At 40.5% G+C, this 18,921-nt stretch overlaps 1 protein-coding gene across 1 annotated transcript in view; it reads left to right on the plus strand.

Moving 5' to 3' along the window:
* Window positions 1–9,447: 9,447 nt before the first annotated feature.
* SLC35D1 (solute carrier family 35 member D1) overlaps window positions 9,448–18,921 on the plus strand; it is a 50,594-nt gene continuing 41,120 nt past the window's right edge. The window contains exons 1-7 of the mRNA XM_029229027.1: window positions 9,448–10,292; window positions 11,128–11,161; window positions 11,259–11,345; window positions 12,032–12,099; window positions 13,616–13,687; window positions 14,273–14,341; window positions 16,460–16,562. Of these exons, the coding sequence (XP_029084860.1) occupies window positions 10,090–10,292; window positions 11,128–11,161; window positions 11,259–11,345; window positions 12,032–12,099; window positions 13,616–13,687; window positions 14,273–14,341; window positions 16,460–16,562 (636 nt within the window). The 5' untranslated portion in view covers window positions 9,448–10,089. The remainder of the gene's footprint in view (window positions 10,293–11,127; window positions 11,162–11,258; window positions 11,346–12,031; window positions 12,100–13,615; window positions 13,688–14,272; window positions 14,342–16,459; window positions 16,563–18,921) is intronic.

Here is an 18,921-nt window from a genome sequence, read left to right on the forward strand (position 1 = left end):
ATCCGCGTACATTGCAGTGGCAACCATCTGTAGTAACCAGCAGCCTGTGCATTGTGGTCTGAACATGAATGGTAGGGGGAAGGCAATAGGCAGAGAGTAGGAAAAGACTATTCCAATGAGTAACTCAGTTTATCATGTCTCTTAAAGAGCATGTAGGAATGGGTGTTACCTGAGTCTGTGGGTAGGGAAGACCTCACTGAAGAGTCTCTCTTTTGAGACCTGAAGAAGTTAGCCAGAGGAGGGAGGTGGGGTTTGTGGGAAGGGGGTTTAATCTATAAGTCAAGTGATGAGCAGGTGCAAAGATCCAGAAATGAGAGGGTGTATTTGAGGAATTAAAGAAAGTCCACCATGAATTTAGAGCAGGGAGAGCCAAAAGGAGAAAACTGTGAAGTAAGGCAGGAGATAGATTTTATCCTGATAATTAGATCTGCATTTTACAGAATCGCTGTGGCTGCTGTGTAGCTGCTATGTAGAAAATGAATTGTAGACCCACAGTCATCTGGCTGAAGACTAGTGACGATGTCATTGCAGTAGTCTTGGTGAGGGATGAAGATGACGGCAGCGGGTTCAGACTTGGGAGGTATTTAGGGGACTATATATGGCAGATGAGAAGAGAGAGGCCCTGAGAGTAACTACTAGGCTTCTAAGGTGAGCAACCTGGTGAATGGTGCTTCCTTTTACTAAAATGGGGACGCCAGTTATTAATTGTCTCTCAGCTCCAAACTTTGCACTAGGTTTGGACCACCCTTCTCTATTCTGCTTTGTGAAGCTGGTGCTTGTATTTTGCAAACCATGCATCTGCTTTGCCAGCTGGCTCTGTGTTAGGCCCCGTCATAGGTGGTGCTAGAGGGAGATAGCAAAGCTGGAGGAGGAAGAAAAAAATGTCCTTTCCAGTCTGCCTTCTGTTAGCAATGCTCCAGCAACAAGTCTTCAGCCCAGGAACAGCAGGTCCTTCGCATAGCAGCAGGTGAAAGCCATTTGCGGTTTTCCCTGAATTTGCAGGGCCAATCTATTAGTGCCTCCCAGAGCCCACAGCATCAGCCAGTTGGTGCTTCCTCCTCAAAGGTCTGGATCCCAGGCTTACGGGGAGCCTTTTCTAAACTAAAGATTCCGGTATCAGCTGAGCAGCATCTCTTCCTCAGAGGTCTGTGTTTTAGCTACTAGGGTTCCTCCTATAGGTTTTAATAATTTCAGTCTCCTCCCATTATTCCCCCTTCCCTTCCTGCATTTGCTACCTCCATGATACCTTGGAGGGTTTTTTTTAAACCTTGAATTTGATGAATTTATTTTTATTTATATTATTTATTTTTGGTCTCATTAGGTCTTCGTTGCTGCACGCGGGCTTTCTCTAGTTGCAGCGAGCGGGGGGCTACTCTTCATTGCGGTGCGAGGGCTTCTCAGTGCAGTGGCTTCTCTTGTTGCAGAGCATGGGCTCTAGAGCGCAGGCTCAGTAGTGGGCTTAGCTGCTCCGTAGCATGTGGGATCTTCCCGGACCAGGGCTCGAACCCATGTCCCATGCATTGGCAGGAGGATTCTTAACCACTGCGCCACCAGGGAAGTCCCTAGTTAATATTTCTTTATATTAGATTCTCTCTAATCAAATAACTAGTGTTATTTCTGTCTCCTAACTGGACTCTGATTGATACAGAAATTGTTACTAGGAGTGGTTCCAGGAAACAGACCCTAAAAGATGGGATTTGGGGATTGGTTTGGTTTTGTCCTTGGATCTGAATGTAGAGCTGAGCTCCTTGCTAATGGGAAATGAATACTGGTTACCCATGTCATGCAGAAGTAGCATGATTGATTAAATAATCACCTGTAGTTGATTGTGAGGAAGTGCCTGCTGACCCAAGTGCCCTGGAGCCTGTGCCTGCTGCACTTGACCGTCACAGCAGTAATTATGACCATGAAGACCGTGGTGTGGGATAGATTCTTCTGAGTGGACTAAGGCACTTACAGAAAGAAAGTATCAAACTCAGGTCCTTATACTCTCTGCTTCAGTTTCATCAGAGAGCTAGAGAAATTCTATGGCAGCTCTAAAAGAATCATTTCTTGTAGCTACATGACTGGTATTCCTAAAAGTGAATAAATATATACTTGTCCAGTTTACAGAATTTACATCAGTTGAATTTACAGCTTTGCCGTGTCTCTTATGAAGAAGTTAGTTAAATGATAGGGAAGCAGAGGGACCCTAAATCTTGAAGTGGGGATACATCCGGCTGGATTTAGATCAAGTTGAGATCAAGTTCAGGTCACTCTGAACCTCTTCTAACAGTAGAAGAAGCTTGTCCTGCTGTGCCTGATGCTAGCCTTTCCTTGCTTGAAAACTATCCACTATCCCCATTAGTAGGGTCAGATATCAGTATGCTCCAGGGGAGCAAGTACAAAGTCTGACCCAGGAGGAAGCAGTTTATATACCAAAAAAACTGCAAGATTTTCCTAATTTATATCAATATAAGCCTGGAGAATATGTATAAGGATGAGTTTTAAGGAAGATGGGCCATAACACTGGATTGGGCCATATGTATTGACATGAGTGCTCTTACCAGAGGTTCTGGATTTAATGTTTTAACTCATGTAGGTGGAAATATTCTGACAATTTATAGTTAGTTAACTAAGACCTGGCCTTAAAAGTGGCCTCTGTCTAATGAGATCGAGAGACCAAAACTTCCTCCATTATAATGTAGATGAAGGAATGCCAAGGTTTAGGGAGATAGGAATATTGGAGGGCTTTTATCATGAATAATCTACATATCCATCTCTCAACTACATCCTGAGAGGACACGCCCATCATCAACACGTTGAGAAACATCTTTTTGTGTAGAGCATATACACCCTTGAGAAGTTCTGTCATGGCTGTTCTCCATAAGCCAAGCATAAAGGTGGGAAATTTCACTATTGAGGTGGGCTCACTATTTATAATAGAGATGATAGAAGTCTGGAGTATCAGAGGCAAGTAGCAGTTCTTAACCACCAAAGGCGAGATGGGCATATTTACCATAAAAGGAAAGCAGTAACATAGTGGTAACCAGAATATTTTAATCCCCAGGAATCTTTGGCAGTGGCTAATTGATTACAACATCCCTAAGAATGCAATAGCAAGGCAACCTACTAAAATGGTGCTTAATCTATATAACAGGAAAAGCCAGACTGACAGCAAAAAAATCTAACTTGAGTTTCTAAAATGGAGACTCACAGTCTCTTACTCAGTTTCCAGACATAAGCCAGTTTATAGAACCAGAAACCTTTGCACTGAAGGGGGTGTCAGGTGTCCTTGAGGAAGGCTCCTGTATCATGGTACAAGTATACACCATATCTTCCTCCGAGTCTTCCTCAAAGGGAACTGCAGTGATCTACTAGAGTGACTTTGTACTGGGGGAAAGGACATACGCAGACCTTTTGGGGATTATGGAACGCTGGCTACTTGATACTAATTCCTGGGCACCCATATCACTGTAGACTACCAGTGAAACTGGGGGCTGAGTCAGGTGACAACTAGAGTCTTAGCCCAAATCTGAAACACGGTGGGCCCAGTGGGTCTGTAGAGCCACTGTGTGGTTATTTATCCAATTCTTGAATGTATAATTAGAAGAGATGCATGTTTAGACATAACAGATATACTTGGCAACTAGCAAAATCCTCACAATGGCTCTTTGACTCATGGAATAAAGACCATAATTGTAGAAAGCGAAAGCCTCTGGAACTTTCCCATCCTACCGGAACAGTAACAAAAGGGAATAGCATATCGTTAGGGAAATTGCAGAGATTATTGCCATCATCAAAGACTTGGAAAGATGCATGAGTGGTGATACCTATCACATTTCCATTTAACTCACCTGTTTGTCCAATACAGAAGGCAGATCTTGACAAATATCTGAAAATGATTATAAACTTAATCAGGAGGTGACTCCAGTTTTAGATAATGTTTCACATGTAGCATTTTTACTGAGGCAGATCAACACTACAGCTCCTGACACCTAGTATGCTGTATTTATATGGCAAATGCTTTTTTCTCTTCATCAGTTTATTAGGACTGACTAGAAGCAGTTTACTTCTTAAATGGCAGGGTCAGGAGTACATCATCACAGTCTAGCCTCAGGGTTGCATCAAATCTCCTACTCTCTGCCATAATATAGTCCACAGGGATCTTAATCATCTGAACATTCTCATACAAAATCAACTGGTTCAGTATAGGGATTGAAATATGCTAATTGGATCTGATAAACAGGAAGTAGTAAATTTTTTACATTTATTTTCTTTTGGCCAAACTGTGCAGCATGTGGGATGTTAGTTCCGCGACCAGGGATCGAACCCATGCCCCCTGCACTGGAAGCTCAGAGTCTTAACCACTGGACTGCCAGGGAAGTCCCAAGGAAGTAGTAAATATTTTGGATAGTTAAGTAAGACAGCCAGGATCTCAGCTGGTCAGAATTCATTACTTGATACAATGGGGAACAGTGGAGGAGAAGCAGTTTGCTGGTGTTCAGGGGATAAGGATGAATTTAGTTTTAGACATGTGGAAGAGCCTCAGAGAGAGTCATCCAAGTGAAGATGTTCAAGACACAGTTGGATATACAAACCTGGAGTTCAAGAGAACATACATGAGTAGATTTAGGAAGTGTTGATGGAATGTTAAATCATAACTGAAGCCATGGAATGAGATGATATTATTTAGTGAGAATATGTAGAATCAAATGAGAAGACCCATGACTGAGCCTTGAGGCATATGAAACTTTTATTTTAAAGATATGGTAGAAGAGGAGGAACCAGCAAAGACAAATGAGAGGGGCATCCAGAGAACCAGGAGGAGTTGCAGAGAGTGTGGTGTCCCAGGAATCAAGGGAAGAGAGTGTAGCTAAGGGAAGGGAGAGGGTCAGCAGTGCAAATGCTGTGAAGTGGTCAAGCAAGAGAAGGACTGAGAGTCAGCTGGGTTTACTTCCATGGAGGTCATTGGTGACTTAGGGGTGACCAGCTTCAGTGTAGTGGAGGGGATAAAACTAGTTTGGTTTGAGTTGAAGCGTGATTGGAGGTGGTTGTAGATTGGGCAGAGCCATGTGAATAGGTGGATAGTGAGGCCAGTCAGTTCACAGAGACAGAAGAATCAAAGCTGCTGACTTTGGATAGATTTGTATGAGGTTCAGTTGTAAATAAATTGAGTTTGAAATGTCTCTGTATTTTCAATGCCTAAATTGATGTCTGGTATGGTATTGTTGTGAATGGGTCATGAGTGACAATGATTTTAATAGACTGGTGTTCCTATATCCTGATTATTCTTCATAGCATTGCTAAACACTAAACTTGGCAACTGAAGGAGGTAATGGCATTGTGAGAACTTTAGAAGCAAGTATGTCCACCTACCCCAAATAAGGCAGGGGTGTCCAGTGGAGGAGCACAAACTGAATGTCGAACGGACTAGGGCCAAACCTGTACAGTTACTTAGAGCTGTGAGACTCAGGGCATGCCTAATACTTCCACTAGGCCTTTGTTTTCCTGTTTATAAGTTGTTTCACCATAACTACTTCCTAGAGTGGTAAGGATGCAATAAGATAATGAATTTCAATTGCAGCACATTGCCAGGCCACCCATCAGTCGTCATTGAGGTCATTCCTTCCAGCCCAACACAGAGAGGTATAAGGCACTGCAGAGAAGCTGCACGCTACTTCTTTGCACTTTGGTTCTCAGAATTTTAAAAGCATTGTTCAAATAGGAAACACCTATGACCTTTGCTCCCTGGCTATAGCATAATCAGTGGTACAACACAGTATGTTATTGGGTATGATCTAGGCTGGCTGATCTAGTGAAACAAGAAATTGGTGAACACCAAAAAGGCCAAATAAATTCCAGTATAAGAAGAGCAAGTGAGCCAGGGCAAATTGAGAAGTGTAGGGAAAAGTACTGATCAATTTCCTTCATGGAGAAACATGATGGCTAAAGCAAAAGACATGATTTAAATACAAAGAAGATTTTTCTGCTAGTAATTACACCTAGCAAGATATAAAATATTTCAACCTACAATGTTGACATTTCCAACTAGAGTAGGCTTGTATATCAATGAGAACATTTAAATCCAGTCTTTCCAATCTTGTACAGCTTTTTAAGATATTTTTTAAACTTTATTAAATTTTATCAGATAATGTATAAATTTCCCATATATAATTCTGTGATTAATATTACTAAGGTTAGGAAAGAGGTTTGAGTACCTAAAATACCTAAAAGTCTAATTCCCTATAATAATACCCTACTACAGTATTGGTACATATCTTTTTTTTTATTGGGGTATAGTTGCTTTATTTTTTCTTTTTATTTTTTTTGAAGATTTAATTTCATTTATTTTTGGCTGTGTTGGGTTTTCGTTGCTGCGCGCAGGCTTTCTTTAGTTGCAGCGAGAGGGTTGCGGCTCTTCGTTGTGGTGCACGGGCTTCTCATCGTGGTGGCTTCTCTTGTTGTGGAGCACGGGCTCGAGGCACGCGGGCTTGAGTAGTTGTGGCACGTGGGCTCAGTAGTTGTGGCTTGCAGGCTCTAGAGCGCAGGCTCAGTAGTTGTGGCGCACAGGCTTAGTTGCTCCATGGCACGTGGGATCTTCCCGGACCAGGGCTCGAACCCGTGTCCCCTGCACTGGCAGGCGGATTCTTAACCATTGTGCCACAGGGAAGCCCCTTAGTACCTATCTTATCTCTTATTATCTAATGAGAATGCGTCACTCCTCTACACTTCAAAGCATTCTACTGAGGCTCCACAAATCATTACTGGAGTTAAGAAAACCCAACACAGTTCTTGGCCTGTCTATGGTAGGTCTTAGTGTATACTTGCTAATAAATTACATAATCATGCTGAGAAAAACAACAGTAATTGCTTGGATCAGTACTTTTTAGGAGATTTATTTTCATTTCATTTTGTGTAATTGCAATTGACTTGTTGCAGAAATTTGTACCTGGCATTTCATACTCCATAGAGTAGCACTTGAACTATTATCTGGCCTCTTTCACTGGTTTCCATTATCACCACCTGACTTTATAAAAGGAAATTTCCTTTTCATACAGTGTTAGTGGTAATACAAAATTGGTACAACCTCTTTGGAGATCAATTTGTTCATTCTATTAATTTTTTTAAAAAGTAGTCTTTAATTAAGCAATTCCACTTCTAGAAACTTATACCTGTACAAAGTTGAATGGACAAGGATAATCAAAGCTGCATTGTTTATAAACTGAAAAAATGGCAACAACTTAAAAATGTCTATAGGATGGACCACATCAATCATGATGCATCTAGCTGATAGAATTCTCTGCAGCCATTAAAAAGAATGAGGTAGAGTTTCTTTACTGCCACAGAAAGGCCTTCAAGGAATAAAAAGTGAAAAGAGAAAGGTTGCATAATCATAATGATAATAATAGTAATTATTATTATTAGGAACATTTGTAAAGTGTGTACTATATTCTAAGCATTTAACTTTATTAACTTACTTAATTCTCATCACCACCCTATGAGGTGGGTGCTATTGTTATCCCCATTTTACAGATGAGGGAACTGAACCACCGTAACATCAAGCAACTTGCCGGAGATCACAAAACTAGTGTCAGAGGCAGTATCTGGTTTGAGCATCAGTGTTTTTACCTGGTTCTCTTCATTTATGTTAAAAAATGTATAACAATACATGTCTATAAATATATGTGTATGTATATATATGCATATGTGTGTGTATATGTATTTGTATAGGCACAGAAAGTGGCTCTAAGCAGAGCCTCGAGATGGTTAGCAGTTGCTTTCTCTGAAAAATGGGTAGGGGTGAGAGAGGAAGAGAGCAAGATAGTTATGCGATACAAGTCTCTTTTGCTTGTTTGCTTTTGTAATGAGGGACATTATTATTTTAATAATAATTTTTTTCACAAGGGATGTTTCTCAAAATATAATTTTCGAGTTATTTTTCTTCTGCTGCCAGCAGTTAAGGAAGAAATTTGGCCACTTCTTTCATTGTTGAAAAGTTATACCATTCGCTGATTCATTTAGCAAAAACATCTAAAGTGTGCTAGATGTCCCTGCCTCACCCAGCCCTCAATGAGCTCACTGTCAAGTGGAACAGACTGACATGTAAACATATAATTCCAGAGCCTCTATAAAGGGGATGCACAAAGATGCAGTGGGAGAAGCACAAAGGAGAGATGTCATTTCTGTGGAGGGCAAGGAGAGGCGGTGTGAAGGAAGGTGCCCAGAGAGGAGATAATATTTTGCCTAAATACTAAAAGAAAAGTAACAGTTCTTCAGGAGACAGTGGAGAGGAGGGAGAGAAAAAGCACCCCAGATGTAGGGAATATGGGAGTAAAGACACAGAAGTAAGGACACAGGAGCCCACGTTATTCTTCAGGGAACTGGGTGTAGTTTGATTTAGCTGAAGCCTAGGGAGGAAAATGTAAGGACGGCAGGAGCCATGTCACCTAAGGCCTTGTGGACTGTGTTAAGAATTTCATTCTGTGTGCCAGTTTTTCCTAAGGAGCAGTCAAAGAACACAAGTGTCCCCAGGATAACATAAAATATATAAATCAAAAGATATACGTACAATGGAATATTATCTAGCCTTGAAAAGGAAAGAAATTCTGACACATGCTACATGTGGATGAACCTTGAAAATATGCTAAATGAAATAAGTCAGACACAAAAGGACAAATACTGTATGATTCTACTTATTTGAGATACCTAGAATAGTCAAATTTATAGAGACAAAGTAGAATAGCGGTTTCTAGAGGATGGAGGGAAGGAGGAATGGGGAGTTATTGTTTAGTGGTTTCATAATCTCAGTTTGAGATGACACGAAAGCTCTAGAGAAGGGTAGTGGTTAAGAGTTTCACAACAACATGAATGTACTTAACACCACTGAATTGTACACTTAAAAAGTGTTGAAATAATAAATTTTATATTATGCATATTTCACCATAATAAAAACCAGGTGACGATGGTAAATTTTGTGTTATGTATATTTTACCATAATTTTAAAATATGGAAAAATATTTTAAAGATATAGACAAAATATTTAGATAAATAATTCAAAGTTATTTTTCTGCCTTAACATTAAAATTAGATATGTCATTTCTTTGTTTAAGCTGGTAATAATGATTTGTTTCTCTTATATGACAATGTCTACTGTTTACTGAAAACCAGCTTTATATCCAGAGATGAGGAGATGTAGGCTCAGAGAGTTCAACAAACTGACCCAAGGGCACACAGCTAGTGAGGGGGCATTTCTAGGAAACCCGGAATTGGAACTCAGCTCCTAACACCTTACTGTTTCACCAACCCCCAAGCCACTTTATTATCTTGCTACTTTTTGGATATGGCAGTACAATCTCAAAGACAGTACTGTATGGTGTTTTCTGGGTTCAGAAACCGTAAGAAATCTGAGGCAACGCAGACTGAAATATTGAACAGTTGAATGTTTACTCTTGATCCACATCTGATACTTTTTAAGGGCTTAGGCCCTCTGCAAGAGAGACCAAAATAGCGTTCGAGTGAGGCTAGACGCACGCACATTGTTAACTACTCAGTCAGCCACCTGTTACCGATTGGAGGAGGGTCTGTATTTTGGTTGCGGCAGTTATCTGGAAAATACGGCTCTCAGCCCCCCGGCCGCCAGCCTCCGCATCCCAGGTACGCGGCCCCCGAGACACCCAGCGCGGGCTTGCGCGCAGGCGTTAGCCGGTCGCTTCCTTCCGCGATTGTGCTGTGCTGCTAGGCATCCTGGTGTCCCCGAGTGGTTCCCCCTAAGCTTCTTCTCCCTCTCTGTCCGGGACTCAGGGTCGCCACTGCCCCTTCTCCGGGCCCTCTCCAAGCCCTGCCCAGGCCGAGCCAGGCGCGGCCCCTACCCTCTGACCTCGCGTTGCACAATGCCCGATCAAAGTCCCGGGGCGTGTGAACCACAGCGTCCCTGCCCCTGGGCGGGGGTGGGCGGCGGCCGCGCGGGGAGCCGAGGCGGCGGCGGCAGTCGGCCCAGTACACCGGCCCCGGTCCCGCGAGTCCCCGCGAGCTGCCGCCTCAGACCCCAGCTCTGCTCGGCCCCGCCGCCCGCCGCTCCCCTCGCAGGCCGCCGCCGCCGCCGCCGCCATGGCGGAAGTTCATAGACGTCAGCAGGCCCGGGTTAAAGGAGAAGACCCCGCGAAATCCTCCACACACAGACATGAGGAGGAGCTGGGGATGGCGTCGGCCGAAACGCTGACCGTGTTCCTGAAACTGCTGGCCGCTGGCTTTTACGGCGTGAGCTCCTTCCTCATCGTGGTGGTCAACAAGAGCGTGCTCACCAACTACAGGTAGGGCCGAGGCGGCGGCGACCCAGGCCGCGGAGAGGAGCGGGCGGCGGCGGCTGGGCGCCGGCTCCCTGGACTTTGCCTGCAAAGTTGGAGCTGAACAAAGTTGGGCGGGAGCCGGGGAGGGAGGGAAGGCGGGCGGGCGGCTGACACGCGGCCGGGGCGGCGGAGCCGGCTTGCGCGCCGGCCCGGAGTGGGGTTCCCGCTCCCGGCGCCGAGCTCGGGACTGCCGGGTGAGCGTTCGGGGCCGCGTTCGGAAAGCGCCTGCCCTGCCCGCCGTGCAGCAGCCTGGAAACGCTGCCCTTCGGAGAGACGGAGCGGAGTTGCTTCGTGACTTTTTTGACTCCTGTGCACGCCAGGCTGGGAGCCCGGAGAGGGATGCCCGGCCTTCCCCGCAGCCTGGGCTAGGTTCCGGGGCTTCAGGGTTCTCTGACTTCGCTGACAGCCTCTGGGGACCTACGCATCCTCAAGCCCACTTAAGGTGATTGTGATGCTGCCACTGGGACCACAAAGGCAGAAACATTTTTTTTTTTTTTTAAATGTGTGAAACTGTTCAAGAGATGTATGTCTTCACTTCCAAGACAAGTCCGTTACAGGCAGCCGACTGAAATTGTAGAATCGGGCAAGAAGAGACAAGTGGCGGCCCGAGGCTACAAAATCAGCGGTGTTGCCTGACAACTGGCAGGGATTTTTCTCTGATTGTCATTTGGATGAGGGGTAGACGTTGGTGTGTTTTGTATCAAAATGCATTGTAAGGTTGCCGATGTACAAATTGAATTCACCGAGCTCAGGTTTTTCTGACCCTGTGTTTTTTTTGTTTTCTCTACCATTTTTGTAGATTTCCCTCCTCACTATGTGTTGGACTTGGCCAGGTTAGTTGGAATCTTCAGCATTACGTGGTTTGTGTCGTTAGAACTTCTGAATGTGTCTTTATATGTAGAACAGTGAATCTGTGTTCTCTGTTTACAGATGGTGGCCACAGTGGCAGTACTCTGGGTTGGAAAGGCACTCAGAGTAGTCAAGTTTCCTGACTTTGACAGAAATGTACCTCGAAAGGTAAAAAAGAAAAAAAAAAAAGTCATACTTTATGTTCTGAAAAGAAGTCACTATATATATTTTTCATCAGTGCCTTACATATTTAAAAATTGCAGCCTTGAAATCGCCCAATCCAGAGTAGGTATAATGCAGGCAAAGAATAAATATAGTAATATGTGTTTTTAAAAAGTCCCACAGTCTCTTTAAAGTTAAGAAAAAATGCCCCTAGATCTTGTGTTCTGTTTTAATTATTGAACACTTGCTGGGATTACAGTCATTTTGCATTTTCTACGTCCATCTAATCTGTGTATCCTGCATTCATTATTCTTTGGGTTTATTTTCTTATTCTTCGATCTGCCTCTGCTAGACTCCACCTGAGGATGAAATGCCTTTCATTTTTCTGCTGACATCGGAACAATGGGCTCTACATTATCATATTGTAAAGAAAGATGTTGTTGTCCCTTGTGCTTTGATCATATTCATATTTGTGTTTCTTTTTTCCCTTCCATTCTTTCTGCAGAGAGCTATTTATCCAGGAGTAATGTTGTTTGGGTGCTTCATGGGGGCCAAAATTGTGTGTGAGAACTAATCTTGTGTTTTAAGTAGAAAGAATTTGATCATATAAACAAAACTGTTTCTGTTTGAAAAGGACCTTGTTTTAGCTGTCTTTATTATTGAGTTCTGTTATCCCTTTTTAAATTTTCTAGACGTTTCCACTACCTCTACTATATTTTGGGAACCAAATCACGGGACTGTTCAGCACAAAGAAACTGAAGTATGGATAACTTTATTTTACTAGTGAGGTTAATATAATGTGTTCTTAAAATTGTACTTGAAAATGTCAAATGTTTAACACATTGTTACTGATCCTGGAAAAATGAAAGGACCAGAAACTTAATCTGTTAAGTTTGAAGAGAAAGAAGTTTTTTGTTTGTTTGGGGTTTTTTTTTCCCTTCACTTTGTTGATAGAAGTCTTAAAATGTTATAAAATACTGTGATGGGAGATTTTCATTATTTTTCCAGACCTATAATAGTGAAGGATATATGTTAGGCTTCTGAGATTTCAATGCATTAGTACAATTCATAAATAGTATATTTTAGGCAAATTCCACAAGTAAAATTAGATTGTGGATATGAGAACTTTTGTAGTTTTTCTTTTAACATGGGGTAGTTAAAATAGCATCAGATGGAACCCTGATACAAATATGTTTAACATTTTACACATGGCCATATGATTTTAGAGGCAGCATTTTCACTTTTAGAAAGAAGCAGTAGCTCTCTACTCCATGACAACACTTATTATCCTCTAACATCCCAATTCTTGGCTTTTCCACTTAAAGAGTGTATGTATTAGGTATATGTGATGTTAAAAGTATACACATAGGGAAACCATTTAACAGAAACCCATGGCTTCACCACTGTCACGTGAGCTAAACCTCTGGCTTAATGGGTGATTGTAAAACAGAATGGAGAGATCTCTGAGGGTAGAGACCAAGCTTTTTTCATTTCCTCAGACCCAAGAAACTTGACAGAATGACCACGATGGTATTTCTGGTTAAGGTTCCATGGAAGTCAGATTTATCATGGGTGGGGCATCCTTTTACATCTCATTACCCACTTGGAAAGAAATGCAGACCTGCTGCAAAGTGCTGCTTGTATATAGAGTTTGCTCTTTTTCATCCTTTGTCATCTATCCATCTATCCATTTTTTCACACCCTATCTTTGATTGCCAGTTAAGTATAAGGCACTTTGGGGTGAGATGAGATAGATTCAGAAATAATTATGTTGCAAGAGGCTGTGTGTTTGATTAGTGCAAGCAGAATGCTCTAGGAATTTAGAGGAAGACAGGATTACTTCCACAAAAGGACAATCAAGGAATGTTTTATGGGGTAAGATTATCACTGATGTTATTTGAAAGTTAGGGGTAGGAAGGGAGGTCAGTCTAGAAAAGAAAGACGAGGTCTTAAAGACTAACATGATTACCGTTCAGGGTGTTTAACATAATAAGCAGGGTAAAATTAAAAGTGTCTGTTATCAGTTTTTGTTAATAGATGTATGTTTTCTACCATTTTATAATTAGTTTGGTGTTTTTCACTTCTGGTAGTTTTATAAAAGCAACCCTTTCAGGCTTTCAAATACTTTCTAGAGAGAAATAAGGATTTAATTTAGTCACAGATTAATCAGCATGGAATTTCCATAATGGAAGGAAGAGATTAGCATTATTTTAAAATACTAATTTTGGAGAATCAAATTTTATTTTACCTAAATATCTTTGCTTTTTTTCCTGCAGCTTGCCAATGTTTACAGTTCTGAGAAGGTTCTCCATCCTGTTTACAATGTTTGCTGAAGGACTTTTACTCAAGTGAGTTAAATTTCTAATATATCTAGTCTTTAACCAACTTTAATCACCCTGAAAAGGTGCCCAGCATATGTAAGATATTACAATTATTTGTGTTGTTTCTACTTTATCTTTTGAGAAGTTTAAGCAACTTTCTCCCTTTGCTGTAGGAGTTGATAGTTTATGGCTTCCTTATGGAAGCCTGGCTGAACATGAGGTATACTTTCAAGAATTCCTATACCTACTGATGCCACTGGGTGAAGCTGGGTCAGAAGATCAGTATAGGCTTTAAATAGTGTTCATGTCTTGGCTACTTTTACTACAAATGTGTGTGGCCATTTTCAACTTAAAGAAATCTGATTAGCAAAAATTCAAGCTCAATAATAATAATAACAAATGGTAAAAATAAGAAAAAATAAGTATACTTACTTATATAAGAAAGTAAGTTTTTGCTTCATCAGAGGGGTTCTTTTAAATATCCAGTTCCTTGGAATCATTTGTTTACAACTTTTTTAAAGAAAACATATATTTTTTGCCTATGTTGCAGAACGAGTCTTTGTAAATAACTAAAGCCACATGTATGTATTTTTTAATTATTTTATTTTGTAGGAAGACTTTTTCTTGGGGTATTAAGATGACTGTATTTGCAATGATTATTGGAGCCTTTGTAGCTGCCAGGTAAGATGGGGGGCCTATATAAAACCTATGAGAGTACATTAGAATTTATCAATAATTATTGATAATAAATGATCAATTACCAATAAAGAGAATTTTTTTATAGGCTAAATAAGAATCATGTTTCTGAAAAGTAAAAGACTTTTAAAAGTTAAATCTTTTTGGCTGTATGAAGATTAAGGCTAGCAAAATCAGATTCTTGGGATTCTTAAAAGTTAAATTCATTCTAAGAGTTCATTCATTCAGAAGGTTGAATTAGAGTTTATTATGCTATCTTCTATTTATTGAGCATATACCATGTGCCATACAGTACGTTTGGTATTTTTACACATATTATTTATGTATTTTTCACAACCACTCTGAAAGGTATGGGTATAATTTTCCTATTTATGTTGAGAAAACTAAAATCTAGGTTCAGTAGCTTGCTCAAGGTCACACAGCTAGTAAATGGCAGAGCTGGAATTTGAATCTGTGCCTGACTCCAGAGCCTGTGTGCTTTTATAAACCATGTGACGTTCTTTTCCTTTGCATGCTGCTAAAGAAAATAGTGTCTCAGAGAAGGCAAATGATAATAAATTATTTGCCTTATGGGAAATAAATAATAGAATTGCTTTATTGGGTTTCACATTGAGGTATCACAAATGCCGTAACTTAGATATTCTATTAAAGCTTTTTTCCATTGTTCTTAAGTTTTAATTTTAAAGTGAATGGGGAAGATGTATACCCAAAGACTCAGAAAATTGAAATGATGAGTGGAAGCCTTCTACAACATTTTACTCTGCATGTGTGGGTTTGCTAATGCCGCAAATTCTGCCTGACATTGTATTTTCCATCTGGGAGTTCCAGTGTGCTTCTTGAATTGGCTCATTTACCTTCATCATATCCCTGTAGTATAGGTGGGGGGAAAGTACTATAAGTCAGTTCTATTCCACCCTAACTCTCGAAGTGAAATTTCATTCAAAAAAAAAAAATAGAGTAGTTAGTTACTAGAATTTCGTTATATAGCTGACTGCTTTTCCCTCTAGGTAACCTTCCTCCTTGGAGAAAAATTCTATACGAGCCTCCTACCTTTCTTTTTAAAGATGCCCTACTAATCTTTGAAGCATTTCATTGAAGCTGGTGCTATCTAAAACAGAGCAAAACAACAGGAGTTTCTCAGGGCTAACTCTGGCCTGCAAAAAGTTTCTGAGGCAGATTGCTATCTGGTAGAACCTTTTACTTGGGAAAAAAATTTGGAGGAAGAGAGTCTGGAGTTAGAGGTTGTCAGGCTCCTCGGAAGAGGGTTGGGTCATTAGGTAGTTCTGCCCGAAATTGCAGTGGCATAGAGCTCCTCAGAAGTCTGTCCCGTGTAGTAGTTTAGCTACAAATAGATAACACCTTTGCAGAATCACAGAATGCAGGGCCCCTGTTTTAGCTAGGGTGCTAAAGTATGCTGAAGGCGTACTTAGATTTTCATTTATTCTGTTCAGTTTACTAAGGTCTTGTGCCTGGTGCTCTGCTAAATATCAGGAAACTTCAGTTTCCCTAATCCCACTAGTTATACCTGGTAGGCTCATTAGGCAATTATTTTAAGTATTTGAGTTCCCACTATGTGCTTAGACACTGATGTAGCCTGATCTCAGAACTAACCACCATCCACACTTCAGAAATTCCACCCAATGGCCCAACCACCTGTGCAAGACAGCCCTACCTTTTGTGTGAACCTTTGAAATATGACGTGTTAACAACTTCATTCTCCTTTTGTTTTCCTTATCTGTGAAATTGAGCTCTGATGCCTTCTGCTTGCTTCGGATATATTGTAATGGTGAATTTGGTTGGTTCTTTCTTGTTGTCTGACTTTGAATTCAGAGCAGTGTGCTATTAACTGACGTGGTTGATTATTGCTAATTTTTTTTAAGATTTTGTTTAAGTGTTAGTGCTTCTCATTTCTGAAGACCCCCTTACTGATTATGAAATTGCAAACTCTAACCAGGAACCAAGAAATACTAGTAGCTGATAAAATGCCTAATACTCACTAGATAAGCGTATGTTCTTAGAAATATTGTAGTTCAGACTTACTTAAAATTTAATGCATGTTCTTTAAATGTTAGTTGTTATTAAAGTGTTACTTATGTTTTGCAGCTCTGACTTGGCATTCGATCTGGAAGGATATGTTTTTATTCTGATAAATGATGTCCTGACAGCAGCAAATGGTGCCTACGTAAAACAAAAATTAGATTCAAAAGTAGGTAGCAGTCTCACGCTTCTTTAAGAGATGTTTACTGTTGTTGGGAATGGTCATGTCAATTGATCAGGAGATAAAGTGGGGAATAAGGAAAACTACTTATGAAGGATGCAAAATGCCTGTACCTTGGTGCTCACGTAAGAAACTTTATTTTCTAATTAGCAGTTAAATTTTACTGTTTGCTTTTCTGGAAGGGACTGGGTGAATATTGACTTTGAGAAGGATAGTGATGTAAGTAAGGAGTGTTCATTAGAGAAAAGTGTCATAAACGTTCATGGCTATGTTCTGGAGGACTTGGTGAGGGACCTGGACAAGAAAGAAGTATCTGGAAGCTCTTGAGCAGATTTCAGAAGTGAGTTGGAACAAGAACAAGGATGGACTTTGCATATTTGTCCTACAAATATATAGTAGTCCCTCAATATCCATGGGAGATTGGTTCTAGGAACCCCCGAGATTAACAAAGTCCTCGGATGCTCAAGTCCCTTATATAAATGGAGCAGTATTTACGTGTAACCTATGCACGTCCTCCCATATACTTGAAGTCATTTCTAGATTACTTATAATACCTAATACAATATAAATGCTATGTAAATAGTTGTAATACAATGTAAATGCTGTGTAAACAGTTGCTTGTGTGGCAAATTCAAGATTTGCTTTTTGGAACTTGCTGGAATTTTTACTTTTTTTTCCGAATATTTTCCACCCACTGTCGGTTGAATCCCCAGATGCAGATAATGGATATGGAGGGCCAGCTGTAATGGGAAACTTAGGCAGTATGAGAATCTCTCTCTTTCAGGGGCAGCACCGAGTTTCCTGGCCTAGATCTCATACACATGAACTTCATATACCCCGCTCTTTTCCTTCAACTGCAGCATGCACATGAAGGCTTTAAAGATACTTTTATTTGTCTAATGTATATGTTGAATATAAACACACAAAATTTTATTTTGAGATCAAGCCAGACCATCAGAAAGCTGAGCACTCAAGCCATATTTTACTCCATTATGGTATAAGATTGCATTATTGTAAGGAGAAGCTACATGGAACTCAGCTTTATATATCCTAGGGTTGTTATTGAAGGAGTTGTCCTTTCTATCATAATGGATCCTATGTGAAGACCCACGTGAGATCGTTGTCATAGATACCGTCGTCGTTTTTCCTGAGGAGCTGGTGTATTTTTATCTAGTACTTAAGTCTTATAACTTGACCATAGCTTTATCTTATTTTCCTACCCCTGCGTTCTCATCAGTCAGATGACCATATCCGCTTAGCTTTTAGTTGGCCCTATTATATGTACAGTATTTCTGAAACTACTTCAGGTCCTTTTTTGGGGTTCAGATCATAAATACAGATGCCCTACCTGCTTGATAGTAGTATTAGTATAGAGTTTGTATCATCTTGGCTGGTGGCTTTGCCTTCTTCAGAAAGGACTGTAGAATATATGGCCATCCCAGTAGTTCTCATTATTTTGAATAATCTAGAATGTTTATTTTGAATAACCTGGAAGAACTAGGGGCAGTATAGATCTAGTTTCAGCAAATTTTCTTTGAATATACCCTTTACGTCTTGTTCTCCGTTTATTTGCCTTGATGACTCTGCATGATGATTGCATTTTAATGGAAGCTACTATTAAAAAATTTAATCTTTGTGCAATAGCTAGAGAAAAGTGAACAGTTAGAGCTCTATTTAGTTTTACTCTCGTTTTTTGCTGCTTTGGAAATATGTAGTAATAATAACATTTCATTTCTCCAGTAGCCTCATCTGTCTAAAACAGTACTGTCGAGTACAGTTCTATAATGATGGAAATCTGTTATCTCTGCGGACCATTAATGGTAGCCACTAGCCACACGTAGCTGTTGAACACTTGATAAGTGACGGCACAACTGAGGAACTGAACTGGTAGTTTAATGTAATTATAATTCAATTGAAATAGCTGCGTTTGGCCAGTGGTTACTGTATTGGATAGCACAATCTAGAGTACATCCTAGAACCTACGAAACAAAGCAAAGGGGGTTTCTGAGTATTTTATTCCCAGGGGAGCCTTTTAGTTCCTCACTCAGAAATGACTTATGGCTTACTTGTATTAGAACTTTTAAGCATATTGATCTGCTTTTCACAGTTCATGGATTAGGAGCAACAATCCTACCTGGAGGCAGAGGCTTATCAGCAATATAAAAGCTCAGCTAATAACAAGAGAAACAGGAAAACTATGAAAGTCAGATGGAACTACTCAAAGATGGACAACACCATATAAAAACACAATACAGTAATGCATGTTAATGATGATGCCCTAAATTAAATTGTAGTCAATGTACTCTGTTTAAGAAAACAGGGGAAAAGATATTTAAAACAGTTAACA

Source organism: Monodon monoceros, unplaced genomic scaffold (assembly GCF_005190385.1).
Source record: "Monodon monoceros isolate NGI ecotype Baffin Bay Population unplaced genomic scaffold, NGI_Narwhal_1 Super_Scaffold_18, whole genome shotgun sequence".
Lineage (NCBI taxonomy): Eukaryota > Metazoa > Chordata > Mammalia > Artiodactyla > Monodontidae > Monodon > Monodon monoceros.